General features: G+C 40.0%; 1 protein-coding gene across 1 annotated transcript in view; it reads left to right on the top strand.

The window, feature by feature from the left end:
• CCDC178 (coiled-coil domain containing 178) overlaps positions 1-17,415 on the top strand; it is a 548,199-nt gene that overhangs the window by 218,476 nt on the left and 312,308 nt on the right. Inside the window, exons 14-16 of the mRNA XM_049901613.1 lie at positions 11,599-11,661; positions 13,124-13,285; positions 14,773-14,886. Of these exons, the coding sequence (XP_049757570.1) occupies positions 11,599-11,661; positions 13,124-13,285; positions 14,773-14,886 (339 nt within the window). The remainder of the gene's footprint in view (positions 1-11,598; positions 11,662-13,123; positions 13,286-14,772; positions 14,887-17,415) is intronic.

Raw genomic sequence — 17,415 nt, 5'->3', positions numbered from 1 at the left:
TCACTCAAGCAACCCATTTGGACATATCAAAACAAAACAAGCAAGAAGCTAGGATACAGTAAACAAACAAAATAAACTAATACAATAACTTATAGATGGCTTGGAGACAACAGTCAATATCAAATCACATAAAGAAACAGACCATGATCGTTTCAACAAGCTCTCAAAACAAAGAATCAAGGAATCTTCTAGATGAAAGTGCCTTCCTGGAATTACCAGATGCAGAATACAGAAGATTAATATACACAACCCTTCAAGACATCAGCAAGGAGTTCAGGCAATACGCAGAACAAGCCAAGGAACACACAGATAAAACAGTTGAAGAAATTATAAAGGTTATTCAAGAACATAATGAAAAATTTAATAAATTGCAGGAATCCATAGAGAGACAGCAATCAGAAATTCGAAGATTAATAATAAAATTACAGAATTAGTCAACTCAGTAAAAAGTCAGAGGAGTAGAATTGAGCAAGTGGAAGGCAGAATTGGTGAGCTTGAAAATAAAGCACTTGGCACCAATATATTTGAAGAAAAACCAGATACAAGAATTTAAAAAAATGTAGAAACCTTAAGAATCATGTGGGACTCTATCAAGAGAAATAACCTATGAGTGGTTGGAGTACCAGAACAGGGAGGGATAACAGAAAATAAAAAGAATTGTTGAAGATTTGTTGGCAGAAAACTCCCAGATATAGTGAAGGATGAGGAAGATATCTATCCAAGATGCTCATCGAACTCCACATAAGGTAGATCTCAAAAGAAAGTCACCAAGACATAATCAAACTTGCCAAAATCAAAGATAAAGAGAGAATTTTAAGAGCAGCTAGGGATAAACAAAAAGTTACCTACAAAGGAGAGTCAGTAAGAATAAGCTCAGACTACTCGGCAGAAACAATGCAGGCAAGAAGGCAATGGGATGACTTATATAAACCATTGAAGGAAAAAAAATTGCCAGCCAAGAATCATATATCCAGCAAAACTGTCTCTCAAATATGAAGGTGAAATTAGGACATCGCCAGATAAACAGAAGCTTAGAGAATTTGTAAAAACCAAACCAAAACTACAAGAAATACTAAAGGGTGTTCTTTGATTAGAAAATCAATAATATCAGGTATCAACCCAAGACTAGAACACTGGACAGAGCAATCAGAAGTCAACCCAGACAGGGAAATCGCAAAAATAAAACAAGATAAAAAAACGCTCAAAAGAGGGAAAGGGTGATGTTACTATGTAAAAGAAGACAACATTAAAACAAGAAAGAGGGACTATGAAATGCAGTCATAGATCTTTCAAACGGAGAGGAAGACAAGGCATTATAAAAAAATAAAGCTTAGGTTTAAACTTAGAAAAACAGAGGTAAATATGAAGGTAACCACAAAGGAGAATTAACTATCCTACTCATCAAAATAAAACACAAGGAAAAAATAGAGACTCAGCAGACACAAAATCAAGAACAACAAATAAGAGGAAAAGACAATATATAAAGATAAACCACTCAGCACAAAAAATTAAATGGGAAAAATAAAAACTCCATTACGATAGTACAAAAATGTATTCCATGTGACTAATAAACCTAAAGTATTTGTATGACCCACACAGTCAAACTAACAAACTGTTGCTGAGAGAAATTGAAGACGACTTTAAATAAATGGAAAGACTTGTCATTTTTGTAGATCAGAAGACTCAGTATTGTTATCTTGCAACTGTTCCCCAACTGATCTATAAATTAAATGCAGTCCCACTCAAAATCCTTGCAAAATGTTATGAAGAAATTTTCAAACTTATTCTAAAATTTAAATAAAAAGGCAAGAGACTTGGGATAGCCAAAATGCTTTAGAAAACCAACCAACCCACCAACCCACCCAACTCACACAACCCACCCAACCCAGCCAAGCCACCCAAGCCACCCAACCCAGCCAAGCCACCCAACCCAGCCAAGCTACCCAACCCACCCAACCCAGCCAACCCACCCAACCCAGCCAAGCCATCCAACCCACCCAATACACCCAACCCACCCAACCCAGCCAGCCCACCCAATCCAGCTAACCCAGCCAAGCCACCCAACTGAGCCAAGCCGCCCAACCCAGCCAAGCCGCCCAACCCAGCCAAGCAACCCAACCCACCCAACCCAGCCAAGCCACCCAAGCCACCCAACCCAGCCAAGCCACCCAACCCAGCCAAGCTACCCAACCCACCCAACCCAGCCAACCCACCCAACCCAGCCAAGCCATCCAACCCACCCAATACACCCAACCCACCCAACCCAGCCAGCCCACCCAATCCAGCTAACCCAGCCAAGCCACCCAACTGAGCCAAGCCGCCCAACCCAGCCAAGCCGCCCAACCCAGCCAAGCAACCCAACCCACCCAACCCAGCCAAGCCACCCAACCCAGCCAAGCCAGCCAAGCCACCCAACCCACCCAACCCAGCCAAGCCACCGAACCCACCCAACCCAGCCAAGCCAGCCAAGCCACCCAACTCAGCCAAGCCACCCAACCCAGCCAAGCCAGCCAAGCCAACCAACCCACCCAACCCACCCAACACAGCCAGCCCAGCCAAGCCAGCCAAGCCACCCAACCCACCCAACCCAGCCAGCCCAGCCAAGCCAGCCAGCCAAGCCACCCAACCCAGCCAAGCCATCGAACCCACCCAACCCAGCCAAGCCACCCAACCCAGCCAAGCCACCCAACCCAGCCAACCTAGCCAAGCCACCCATGCCACCCAACCCAGCCAACCCAGCCAAGCCACCCAACCCACCCAATGCACCCAACCCAGCCAAGGCACCCAACCCAGCCAAGCCACCCAACCCACCCAACCCAGCCAAGCCACCCAACCCAGCCAAGGCACCCAACCCACCCAACCCAGCCAAGCCACCCAACCCACCCAACCCAGCCAAGCCAGCCAAGCCACCCAACCCAGCCAAGCCACCCAAGCCACCCAACCCAGCCAAGCCAGCCAAGCCACCCAACCCAGCCAAGCCACCCAACCCAGCCAAGGCACCCAACCCAGCCAAGCCAGCCAAGCCAGCCAACCCACCCAACCCACCCAACCGAGCCAGCCCAGCCAAGCCACCCAACACACCCAACCCACCCAACCCAGCCAGCCCAGCCAAGCCAGTCAGGCAAGCCACCCAACCCACCCAACCCACCCAACCCAGCCAGCCCAGCCGGCCAGCCAGGCCAGCCAGCCAACCAATCAACCAAACAACTAAACAAAAGAACAAGTCTGAAGGGCTTACATACATGATTTTCAGTCTTAATATAATGCTACAGTAATGAAAACAGTGTGGATTTGATGTAAGGATAGACTTAGCTATATCAATGGAACAGAATAGAGAGTCCAGAAATAGACCCACACATAGAGGGACAAGGTGCAAATGCAATTTTGTGGAGAAAAGATAATATCTCCAACCCATCGTGCTTGGACTACTGGATATCTGAAATAAATAAACAATGAATCTTTACCTTCATCTCACAGCATATACAGGCAGTAACTTGAAATACATCATGTAACTAAATGGAGGAGATAAAACTATTAAACTTCTATAAGAAAACAGAGAAGACAATTCTGAACAGGATACAAAAGGCCTGAAACATAAAGAAAATGAAAAGAGGAGCCACAGGTTGGGAGAAAATATTTGCAAAAGATTTAGCTGATAAAGGCTTGAATCCAGGATATTAAAAATCCAACAATTCAATAATAATAGGAAAAAAATAAAACAATAAAAAAGGACAAAAGATTTGAAAAGCCACTTCATAGAAGAAGACATACAATGTCTAATACGCACATGAAAAGATGCTCACGATCACTACTCATCAGGGAAACTCAAAACCATAATGAATTACTACTCACTGATAACAAGGAACAAAATAATGATACATGCAACAATGTAGCTTAATCTCAGAAACATCAGGCTAACTGAAAAATGGCAAACACAGGAAGGCTACAGAGTGTATTGTAGGATTCCATCGATATGAAATCTCATGAAAGGCAAAATAATACTGAAAGAAAGCAGATCAGTGGTTGCCTGGTGCTGAGTATCCAAAGAAGTGATTGAGTGCAAAGAAGAACTAGGGACTTAGTAAAAACCCAAACCCATTGCCATCGAGTCAACTTCGACTCATAGGGACTTTGTGGGGTGATGAAAATGTTCTGTACCTTGACTGTGGAGGTGTTATACAGCAATTGAAAAAACTCATCAAACAGTGCACTTAAAATGGGTGAATTATTCTCTTTCTGAAGCTGGTTGGTGTGTGTACTTGGGTGTTCATGTTATTATTACTATTTTTTTTATTAACTTTTATTGAGCTTCAAGTGAACGTTTACAAATCAAGTCAAACTGTCACACACAAGTTCATATACACCTTACTCCGTACTCCCACTTGCTTTCCCCCTAATGAGTCAGCCCTTCCAGTCTCTCCTTTCGTGACAATCTTGCCAGCTTCCAACTCTCTCTATCCTCCCATCCCCTCTCCAGACAGGAGATGCCAACACAGTCTCAAGTGTCCACCTGATACAAATAGCTCACTCTTCATCAGCATCTCTCTCCTACCCACTGTCCAGTCCCTTTCATGTCTGATGAGTTGTCTTTGGGGATGTTTCCTGTCCTGGGCCAACAGAAGGTTTGGGGACCATGACCGCCGGGATTCCTCTAGTCTCAGTTAGACCATTAAGTGTGGTCTTTTTGTGAGAATTTGGGGTCTGCATCCCACTTATCTCCTGCTCCCTCAGTAGTTCTCTGTTGTGCTCCCTGTCTGGGCAGTCATCAGTTGTGGCCAGGCACCAACTAGTTCTTCTGGTCTCAAGATGATGTAAGTCTCTGGTTCATGTGGCCCTTTCTGTCTCTTGGGCTCTTAGTTATCATGTGACCATGTTATTATTATTATTTATATTATCATTTATACTTCACATATATGTTATGAAGATATGAAACATTTTATAATAAAACATGAAAAGTGAATGACATGTCCCTGATAAACTTCTCTGAGTATAATATTAAGTGTAAAGTGAAAACCACAAAATTTTAAAAACCACATAATCCCAAAGGAAATGAGAACATAAATGAGATACATCAAAAAAGTCACAATGCATATCTCTGGGTTTGAGGGTTCAGGTTATTTCAATTTAATTTTTTTGTGTGATTTTAGAATTTTTATATAGAAAACATATATGCGTGTGTGTATATATATGTATATGCCATCATAAAAAAATAAAGATAAAAAGCATTTTGGTATTTATTTTGAGATAGGACCAGGCTGGGCGCCACCTGGACTTTTTTTGGGGGGGGGTCACTGGCACCCAAAAGTGCCCTAACAGTGCACTGCCAGAGAGCGGCCTGCCTCACTAAATCTGCCCAGCCCACATTTACTTGCACAATTTCCAAACTGTGCTTTTTAATTTTGACTGTTTTAAGGTCCGTCTTTAATCCTCATCTCAGACCTTACGTAATGTGATTTCTCCGAATTTTCCTTAGTGCCTCTTCTGTCACTGGAAACCGAACTGATGCGATTTCCTTGATTCTGAGCTTAGATCTGTTTATCTTTAGGGTTTCCTCACCTTTCCGATTTGAACATGGGTTTCCGGACACAGCATTGATTCTTCCGTCCTCTTCTGTCTTTTGTCCCAGTGCAGGCGTCTCTTCCAGTACAACAGCTCTCTGCTGCCACCTGCTGGCTTCTAGCTGGTAAAACTAGGAAGCGGGTCAAAGGTGACTATATTTTCCTGTGGACTCTTGCAGCCTCAGAGGCTTCTTTCAAGCTCTTCAAAGTGATCTGTTGATCTCTTTTATTCCTGTTCTCCAAAACCAGAATTGAGTAGTTGTGACAGACACCATATGGCCCGCAAAGCCTAAAACATTTCCTGCCTGGCCCCTCAGGAAAAATCCGCCCACCCCTGATCTAAAGATTACCGAGCCCCACTGGTGCAGCGGTTAAGCCCTGGGCTGCTGACCGAAAGGTCAATGGTTTGAACCCACCAGCCGCTCTACGGAAGAAAGATGTGGCAATCTGCTTCCGCAAAGATTTACCACCTTGGAAACCCTATGCGGGCAGTTCTCCTGGTCCTACAGGGTTGCAATAGTCTGAATTGAGTCCACCGCAGTGGGGTCGGCTTTGAGGATTACAGAAGTAGCAAACGATGGAGAGTAGTCACTTACTCTAGGGCTGAAGGAACATACCCAAAGAAGGAGCGAAACAGAGGCAGACCTTGTTGGCAAGAGCATGCTGTGTCTCCGGGGACAGGGGAGAAGTCCGCTGCTGGAGCCCGCTTACCTGTAAACAGGAAGCTGCCAAGCTCCGGGAGAAACTTGACGGAGGAGAAACGGAGTTTCTGGGCAGAGAAACTCCCTGGGGGGCAAGTGTCATCGGTTTCCCCCACATCTGCCGACAGCAGTGCCGCAGGAGGAAGGAGAAAAGGCCACCCCAACAGGGATGTGTAGCCCCCTTCTCTCGCTTGGGACATCGTATGCCTCTCTACCGCCCTCTGTTGGTAAAGCCTGACAACACAGCACTGCTTACTGGACCCGGCTTCAGTATCACAAATCAGAGCAGCAAAGTGTGGGTTCGGAATTGAGAGGCAGTCGTTAGATAAGCGGCGCAAAGATACAGTCGATCAGCAGATTTTTCTAGTTCACCTGTGTAATCAGGTGTTGCATTTATCTGTTATAACTTTTGAGGCTCCTTTAATCTTGAGGAGTTCCTCGTGTTTTTTTTTTTTTTTTTCTTTCATTACATTGACATTTTTAAAGTCTAGTCCAGTTATTTTGAAGAGTTTCCCTCAATACGGGTTTATGTTTTGGTTTGTTTGCAGTTCGGTGAAACCAGTTGCTGCCGAGTGGACTCTGGCTCACTGCTGCCCTGTGTGTGTCACAGAAAAACGTGCTCCGTGGGGTTTTCAATGGCTCGTTGTTGGGAAGTAGATCACCAGGCCTTTCTACTGAGGCACCTGGCGGTGGACTCAAACCTCTGACCTTTAGATTAGAGGCTGAGCCATTGGATTCAAGTTAAACACTTTGGGCAGGGATATTACATATTTGTAATCTTGTGTCCTCAATGAAACTCATGAAAATGCACATAGTATATGTTTGCCTCATTACTAGTGATGTTGGGTTTGATCATTTGGTTAAATTTATGGCCAACAGATTTATCCATTGTAATTTCCACATTGTGATTAATAAGTAATCAATGGAGTGATATTTTAAGATTGTACAAATCTCTTTCTAACAAAATTTTCCTAATAGACTTAGCATTTATCGATGATTTTTTTTTCTACATATACCATTCAGTGACATTGATTACATTCTTTGAGTTGTGGAACCATTCTCACTCTCCTTTTCTGTTGTTCCTCCCCCATCAACATAAATTTATTGCTCCCTAAGGTCCCCATCTGATCTTTTTGGTTGATGTTGTCAATTTGATCCCACATAGATAGTTCTTAAAAGAGCATAATGTTTGAGGTAGGCATTTTTACTAGTTAAGCTAAGCTATCATTTGCTTTTAAGAAGACTTCAGGGGATATTTTTGATTTACGGTTTAAAGATTATCTCAGAGCAATAGCTTCAGGGGTTCAACCCACTTTCATGGCTCCAGGAAGTCTGGAGCCCATGAGGATTTGGAATTCCATTCTGCATTTTTAGTTGTTGGAACTGCTGTAAAGTGGTGATTTTAAAGGCCTGATGCAGAAGGGCTGCCGGCAGTGCTCCTTAAGAAGGCTACTTCCTTCAGTTTGTAGTTATTATAATCTCTGAAGGGCAGAGACCTGCTCTCCTGTCTTTTCCACCACCCTTCCCATTCCCCCACATCTCAGGGGAACCTCCCGTAGACTTTGTTTTATAATCCATCCTCAAGATGCTATTTCAGAATGAGAACCTATGTGATCATGGCATTTTAAAGGGCCCTGAGTTTTACAGTATACAGAAACCAAACCCATGACCATAAAGTCAGTTCCGACACATAGTGACCCTATAGGGCAGGTAGAACTGCCCCATAGGGTTTCCAAGGAGTGCCTGGTAGATTCGAACTGCCAACCTTTTAGTTAGCAGCTGTAGCTCTTAACCACTACACCACCACGGTTTCCACATTATAAAAAGTTGAAAAAGTATATATAAACTGTGGAAAATAATTTAAGTAAATTATTGAGGAAAAAGATAGATTATAGTAAAGAACCTTAAACTTTTATACGGTAATCTCCCAATCTAAAGATCAAAAACTATTTGCTATTCACTAATGTATTTATTCACCAAATTATTTATTCAGCAACTATTATGTGCCAGGCACAGTATTAAATCTGAGGTCAGTGGAGGAATCTTACTTTAAAGCCTTGGAGGATGTATCCAGGTTGCAGTATCAGGCAGTCCAGAATTCTCTCACTTGTTTGACTCTTAGTTGTGTGACAAATTGTCTGACCTCGATGACATCAGTACTCTTGTCTTTGAGTGTAACTAATAGTAACTATGTCACCAAATGGGTCAATCACACATACGTATGGACACAGACAATCCTCACTTGGCACAGGACCATATTAACTGAAATGTGCGTATCTGAGGTGTGTCTTCCTTTTGCAGTTTCAATATGCATGAGTTTCAGTGACCACTGGGGGGGGGGGGTGGATTTTGCTGCCAAATCAATCCTAACTAATGGAGACTCAATATGTGTCATAATAGAACTGTTCTCCATAGGATTTTCAATGGTTGATTTTTCAGAAGTAGATTGCCAGGCCTTTCTTCTGAGGTGCTTCTGGGTGCCCTTGAACTTCCTTGGTTAGCAGCTGAGCATGTTAACCATATACACCAACCAGGAACTGGTATCTTATAAAAGCCAGGGCTGCCTGTATATATAAAACATTCTAACAAAGTGCCTGGGATAGAAAAAATTCTCAAAATGTCACTTTTTAAATCAGGGAAGCTTTCTACACCTACTGTAACTCTTTGTCATTCTTCAGCCTCTTTTTGAGCATTTTCAGTGATGGTGCCATCATTATTTCACTAAGCAGATCACACTGTAATTCTTGTGTTAAGCCTACCTGCTGGTAATTTGTATCCATTTTAATCCTGGTTCTGTTCCCAGCAGCCACATAACTCATGTTGCACAGTTAAAATGGAACATCTTCCCAGTTTTTTCCAGCAGAATCCATTTCAGAGCCAACCTTGGCATCACTGGCAGATTGGCACCTCTTTAACACAAAACCTCCATCTGGTCCTCAATGTCTTGCGTAGGCTGCTGAGTTAGAGAATTAAAAGAGGTATCCCAGCTGATGGGAAGCCTCATGGACAAACAGGTAGGCTGTGGAAGGAGAAGGGCACGTGAGAGTCAGAGGCTATTCAAGAAATATCCCTTTTCACATTGCAGGGTCCTAGGAATCTAGGGGCCACTGAGATGCTAAATCAATAGCGTTAAATCCCTGAGCTCTCAGTAGATCTGTGGATTAGCATCCTGGTTCCATCAGGTACTAGCTTTGTGTATTTGGGCAATTTATGTAACCCGTGTGTTTCAGTTTTCCCATCTGCAAAAGGGAACAATAACGACAATTTCATAGTGACGTTGAGACAAGACCATTCTTCACAGTAAACATGTAATATATTTTAACCATCATTTTTTTTTTATAAGTAGTAATAATAGTGGCATTATCATTAAGGGGGCTTCATTTGGTAGACAGAACTGCCTAGATTCACCTTAAGGGATTGCCTCACCTAAGGCACTTTGCTGAAGCTCATTCCCCTTCCTGGGTCAACTCACATCGAGTGACCGATGAACATAAGAGTATAGCCTTGCCACCGTGGTCCAACTTGGCACGTAGCTGAAGGTCCATTCTTGCCCCAGCACTCTGTGGGATTGACTGAGGTTGTTGCTGGGGCTGCATCACAGCTTGAGCTCATCTCTGCCCAGTCCTGCTTCCTTCCCCCTCCCTGCAGGAGTTGATCCCAAGTGCATACCTTAAAAAATAACCTACACATTAAACTCCATCTCAGACTCTGCTTTATAAGGAACACGATGTTTGACAATAGGGTGGAAAGACAATGAATCCTCTCACTCAAATGTTGCGCCCCATGGCCTAAGACCTTTGACTGTCAGACTTCACTCAGTGTCAGTCTTTGGTGCACTGTAGGGTGTTTTGAAGACCTTTGTAGACAAGTAGTTCTCGTAGGAAGCGTGCAGCTTCTTGGTATTTTTCCAGGGGCTGTGATGGACCAAGCATATTTTCGGTAAAAAGACTTGGTACCATAGGAAGGCTTTGAGCATGTGTTTGGAAGCACTCCCTGTTACCTAATTTGTGATAGTGAGCATGGACATGTTAGTGTGAAATTGGCAGCCCAGCCAGTGACAGGTCTCTTCTCTTCTGATGACTGATCCTTTGACCTTGCTTTCTGAGTCGCAGAGGTTTGGCAGCATGGTAGGAAACAGACCCCGGAGAAGCTCCAGATTTTTTTCCCCCTATGGAGTGTGCAGATTTGTCCACTGGGAAGAGGTTGATTTGGTTTTGTATAGACACAGTTTTCTAAACGGACTCTTTTTCTTCCTCTTCAATGTAATATGAGGGTGTACCTGTTGGAGCTTCAAATTCTTTGTCTATTTTATTACGATTTTTCATACACTGTCCACAGTGTTTTAGCTTTACATTCACAAGCTCTTTTTTTGTACAATATTAATTTATCTAAGTGAAATGACTTGAATTCATTTATGGGCACAATATGGTGCAGGACCAGACAACATTCTGTTTTCTGTTTTTGAGTTGTTTGCTTCTGGAAAGCATAATTTTGATGGGTTGCAATAGAGAAGAGGAAGAGTTGGAAGAGAAACTTACAGACTTGAACCCTTATATTGCATAGATGCTGGCATATGATGAAGGTATTAAGTCATCAAAGATTTAACAGAGAGGTTGCTAAACCTCTACTATTCCTCCTTGGAAATCTATACATCTCTTTGGAACTTGGAGGATGGCCTATACCCAAGCCAACTACTCTCAAGTAAGGGATTCCAAGACGTAAGGTATAATTCTAAAACAGAAAGTACCTTATGAACTATTTCCAATTCTGACTTAGTGTGATAATTTAAAGCACAGCTATGAACAGTTTAAGATTATTTATCCTAGAAACAGAATGAAGATTTTTCCAAATATTTTTGCCCATTAACTTTCAAGTGTTAATTATAAAGGAATGAATGAATGAATTGTTGTAGCCAAATAGAGTATCTTATCACATTTTATAAACCAATGCTCGAGTTATATCTATCTTGTTTTCAAAGTTCAATGTGTTCATTCTGGAAAATAATATTTTACAATCTGATAGATTTTAAAAACAGGAATCAACGACTGTCTAGTTTTTCCTTTATGCTTATTTTTTTTTTTTTTTTTTTATTTAGTTCAGGACTATAAAGTACAAACTAAATTGAACAGAAATTCTGTTTTCTACTTTCTGATCTTTTATCACTTAAATTCTTTGCCTCAAATAATAGATTCCCCCACCCCTATTTTATAATACTCAATTTATAATGAATATTTTACTCTTTATTTGAGCATGTATAAAATGTGTATTAGCAATTGTCTTTAAATGTTTTCTAACTGCGAATAAACCCCCCCTTTTTTTTTTAATTTGATAATATATAGGGTAGAGAAGATTACTTGAAAAAACTCATTCGAAATGAAGTGGCTACTGCAATACAGATTCAGGTAATACTCAATTAGTTTCAATATTTTATTCTTCCTTTAATTTGCCTTTTACTTAGAATTTTAAATTTGCCTGTAATGAGGCATCTTTTCACTCCTTGCTTTGCAAGCCAGCAGTTTTCTTTCCTTAGCTGATGACAGTTGCCCTCTGTGTACAACGAGAAGTGTGTGCTCATGCATGAAGAAACTGACCTCCCATACACATATCTCATTTTGTGGCTTAATGGGAATTTCTGCCAGTCTAGTAAGATCTTATTCCTAAGTGTCTAACTCTTTGCTTTGTGATGATGTTATGTTTTCTTTACTTTTAGTGTCTTTCACTTGAATTTCTTTATTTAACCCTGAAAGAAAATATGCTATGAGATATTTCTTTATAAAGTGTTTGAAATGAAAGCATGGTAGCTAGAAAAATTAATCTTCTTAATTTTTTGGTTCTCAATTTATTACTGCCTATCCCTGGTGGCATAGTGGTTAAGTGCTACGGCTGCTAACTAAAAGGTCAGCAGTTCGAATCTGCTAGGTGCTCCTTGGAAACTCTACAGGGCACTTCTACTCTGTCCTCTAGGGTCGCTATGAGTTGGAATTGACTTGACGGCACTGGGTTTGGTTGGGTTTTTCGTATCCTTTACAAACACAGGTTGGGCTTCTCTGATCCCAGGCATGTCTCTAGCATGCCTCTCCTTCCAGCAGCAGTGGGAGAAAGACCTGGCAATCTGCTTCCATAAAGATTACAGCCTAGGACACCCAACAGGGTGTTTCTACTCTGTCACAAGGGGCCATATGTGTTGGAATCGACTCGATGGAACGCCAAAACAACGAGCATATACATACTTGAAATTATTATTATAAGAAAAGTAAAATCAGGAGACAAAACAGTTCAAAATAGTGTTTTTAAAATTATGTGACATCATCTGCACCTCTGGGCCTCTTTGAAGTAAACAAAACATTTGTCACTTCTATTGGAAAATTTGATAATTTCAAACATATGGAAGTAGTGTTGCTCTGCTTCTATATGTTCGAATATATCAAATTTACTGATTTATTTCTATCCATACACGCTCAATAATCCCATAGTCAACCAAGCTTTTCTTTTTTTGCTTAACAATTTGCTATTAACCTCCTGTTCATTGATTCTGTATGACCTTCCTTTGCAAGAATTACATGTTTTGCAGTATATGCTGTGTATATATTCTCCAACCTTATTGTTCTCCAGTACTCACATAAGGATGTTTGATTTTTATTTTCTTTTTATTTTTTTCTCTCATGTCTTTTAATAATAACTATGTGCTTTTTTTTTTTTTTATGTACTGTTTAAATACACACCATTTTTGCCCATTGCTTTTTTATGGTGATATCTATCTTTTGCTTTTCAAATAATAGCCAAGGTCACTGACCGCCGCAATATAGGGGCTCCATAAATGTTTAGGTAATGAATTACTGAATGACTGATTATCTTTACTGGCAGAAAAAAATATATTATATTCAAGAAGTCCAGACACAGGAGAGGAAGGATCTTGTAGGAAAGAAAATACTCTACGCCCTGGCATTGGCGCAGTTGGAGGAGCCATTGACTGAACTAGAAGAAGAGGCCATCAGAATCAGAAACATCCATCAGCAACATTCTGAAGTAGGCATTTATAAATGAATCCGCATGCTAACTCACAGGAATATTTAGGTCAGCAAATCAAGTATGTGATTTCAAATTCTTCTTTGGAAAATTGTGATTTCAAATTCTTCTTTGGAAAATTATGATTTCAAATAAAAGCATGGGCAAGCTTTCAAATAGGTGCTTAGTGGCTTATTTGGTGTGACTGCCCCCCACGGTAAAATTTATTCAGTCTTCACTGTTTGTTAATTAAATGCGGAAGTAGTTTTTGCCCAAATACAAAATACAATGTATCTCGACATTTTCATGGTAAAATTTTGATGCATTTAGATGAAGTTAAGACAGCTAAGGTGAAAAATACAGCACACAGGAGTTACATATTTACAAAACAACAAGTTTATGGCAGTAACTGATATTACTAGCCCTTCCCAAAGAAAAAACTCGTAGAAAAATATGTATCTGTCATGTCATTAGTCTTTTTAAGAACTAGAGGGTGTGGTAAGTGTTATACATTCTTGTCCTTAGCAGCAACAAGGACATATATGTATTGATTTGGACCTTTTTGGCAATGGGGTTTGTGTGTGTGTGTGTGTGTGTCCCTCTACAAATGATGATGTAGTTTTATATTAAGAGATTTTAATGATATAAATCGTTCCTTCACTTAAAAGATATGAAGCATCCCTATTACCAACTTTTATTTTGATCTTCAAAATCTTCCTATGAAATAGTCAGGAAGGAGTTAATCTGTTTATCTGTACCATAGGCTTGAAGAAAATTTGGTCCTAAACAGGTTAAGCAACTTGCACAAGGTCATAAAGCTTGGAAACGACGAATTCTGGATATTCTACTCTATTTGGGACTTCTAAAGGCTATCCTAGTGCTCATGTAATAAGTATATAACCAGTACTAACACCTAGTGGGATAAATGTTACTAACAGCTCCCCCTTACATTAATGAGGGAAATTTATTAATTGCAGCAAAAGCCTTAGTGTAATTGTCTAAGCGTGATAATGAACTCCAGAAAAGATTAATGACGTTTATTTCCCCTTATTTTATATTTTTTTTTATTGTTTTATATCTTCTTATACTCCAGTAATCATTTTTGTTTTTATTCTATTCCATAGCTAATGAATTTAGTGTAAACTTTTAGAAAGAATGAGTTTATACACACTTTTTAATATTTATTGCTGACAATTTGCAGTTAAGAGTTTTAATTTTGGTTAAATATTGTAAACATTGTGATGGGAATTTATACTTTCTATGTGAGTTTATTAGTTTTTTTTTTACCTAACAAAATTGATTGGACTCAATATGATTCAAACAGAATATTGGGATTTCAGATATCATACTATGTTTTTGAAATCCACATGTGTGGTGATTCTTTTCCTTTATAACCAAAAAAAAAAAAATATTGTTAATATAAAAAAAGTCATATGAGTACTGTTTGTCCTAAACCAAGATAATTGAATTTTAAGTGCTGCCTGTCTTAATATCTGAATATCTTCCAGATAATTAATGATATAATTGAGAAGAAAAAAAATGTTAAAAGAAATGTGGACAGGACAAAGAAAAAATTGAAAATGAAGGGGAAGAAAACCTGGGAGGCACTAATACAAACAGAGGTAAGAGATAGAATATTAGAGAATAATTTTCAATTTCTTTATGTTAAAAAAAATAACTCAAGCAAACTTAGTTTTAGGTGGATGCCTCTCATTTCTAATTGGTTCTGCATATACACATACATCCCCCCACACACGCAGTCTCTGTCTTCTCTCTCTCTTAAAATGTCTTTTCTATTGGTCTAGTTTGCCATGAGCATAGTCCTGAGTCAAGATACAATACAAAGTAAAACTGATATTACGGTCATGGTGAAGTCTATTGCTTTCTGCAATTGCCATGCTGACTCCTATTGCTTAGGGCTTTAAAGGACAAATGAAGAAAAAAGGAAGGAAGAAAGCGGGAAGGAAGGAAGGAAGGAAGGAAAGGAGGGAGGGAGGGAGGAAAGAAAAAAGGAAGGAAGAGAGGGAAGGAGGAAGAAGAGAAAGGAGGGAGGAAGAGAAGGAGGGAGGGAGGGAGGAAAGAAAGAAGAGAGGAAAGGAGGAAGAAGAGAAAGGAGGGAGAAAGGGAAGGAGGGAAGGAGGAAGGAATGTAAGAAGAAAAAGAAGTTGAAGTTGAACTTAATAAAAATAGCATGATTACACTTTTATTCAATGGCTAAAAACCCAAAACCCATTGCCACCGAGTCGATTCTGACTCATAGCGACCCTATAGGACAGAGTAGAACTGCTCCATAGGGTTTCCGAGGAGCGTCTGGTGGATTTGAACTGCCGACCTTTTGGTTAGCAGCCATAGCTCTTAATCACTACACCACCAGGATTTCCATTCAATGGATAGAATCTTTTTATTAAAGGATGACATATATCTATTGTTTAAACCACAAAGAAATAACATTTTAAAATTACTAAATATCACATTTTACATAAATGTCCTTATAAACTAGCAAGAATATTCTTTTAAGATACAGCACATTAACTCATTATCATACCATAATTATATTCATTTTAGTATTGTATCAGATAATATGACAATATAGTTTAACATTCAAAAAAGACAAAAATTTGATTTAAAAAAATTTACATATCTCTTGAAATTTCAAAATATGTACATTTAACTCTTTAAAGTTTTAAGCTAGCTAATAGTAAGATTTTGTTCTCAGAAAGCATCTTCATCCAGCCAATTAAAGTGAATTTTTTTCCATTTATCTTACTACTGACCTCTTATACATAGTCTTTATTTAGTTGATCAGGTAGAATAAAGTATTGACTCTATGCAGTAAAATGATACTGTATTTCACTAGGAAAAACAGCTCCATTATCTTTTATTTTCATGAAAATTGTGTGGAGGATAATGTTTCTAAATTGTATTATTGGAGTCACAGTTCATACAGAGATATCTCCATGAGAAGTACAACTCAAGGGGTGAAAAGTAATTTTAAAAGCTTTCCATTTTTATTCCCATTTCTTGAAGGATAGTAAATGATTTGAATTACTGTGACTTCCTCATCACCCCCAAGCAATGTCTCCTGTGTACCTCTTTCTTCTTTCCCTCAATGTTCTCACAGTGTGAACTAAGTGCCTCTCTTCCATAAATTTCCTGAAAATTCACCCTTCCCATTTGCCTTTTCTCCGTCTCTTACTCTTCCCCTATTTTCCCAACTCTGCAGTAAGGATGCTTTAAAATACCAGACCAACAAAGGCAAAACTTACCTTCTCTAGTGGAGAACGTAGTTTATAACCTAAACTTAACTGGCAGAGTCGACATCTTCTTTAGCCAATAGAGGGAGAAGCATGAGAGCACTCATACTGTAATATTTTGGTCTTATTATGCATGAATTTAGAGCCTACTATATATCAACTATAGGATTGCTATTTTGGGTATATATCAACTGGGAACCCTGGTGGCGTAGTGTTTAAGAGCTACGGCTGCTAACCAAAAGGTTGGCAGTTCAAATCCACCAGGTTTTCCTTGGAAACTCTATGAGGCAGTTCTACTCTGTCCTGTAGGGTCCCTATGAGTTGGAATCAACTCAATGGCAATGGGTTTTGGATTTTCTTGGTTTATATATCAACTGGGAGTTCTGGTGGTGCAGTGGTTAAGAGCTCAGATGCTAACCAAAAGATTGGCTGTTCGAATCCACCAGCCTCTCCTTGGAAACCCTATAGGGCAGTTGTACTCTGTCCTTTAGGGTTGCTATGAGTTGGAATTGACTCGATACCTCCAGGTAAAGGAGTGAGCACCTTCTCTGACAATGGTGATTCAGAGTGTGTGTGGATGAGCATAGAGAGTGGACCTAATCCACTCTGAGAAAAAAAGGAAATGGCTGAATTCCAGGGTTGCCGTGGGATTTATTTGGGGCAGATGAGACTCTATAATGAGCAACATCTTTGCCTCTGTGTGATACCTAAGGGTTAGTGGATTTATCTGAAAAAATAAGCAAGAGTGTAATTAGATTCAAGTATGTCCAAGAAGTTATCCTTGGTAGTAATACGTCTCAGAAAGAACACAGACTAGGTTTTGGGAATTAGGAGTAGTAAATGATAGATGCAGTTGTTCCAGCTGTAAAACATGACTGGGTCATTCAGAGCAGAAAA

This window comes from Elephas maximus, chromosome 11, assembly GCF_024166365.1.
Source record: "Elephas maximus indicus isolate mEleMax1 chromosome 11, mEleMax1 primary haplotype, whole genome shotgun sequence".
Lineage (NCBI taxonomy): Eukaryota > Metazoa > Chordata > Mammalia > Proboscidea > Elephantidae > Elephas > Elephas maximus.
The sequence above is the reverse complement of the archived record's forward strand: the minus strand, read 5'-3'. Positions and strand labels throughout refer to the sequence as shown.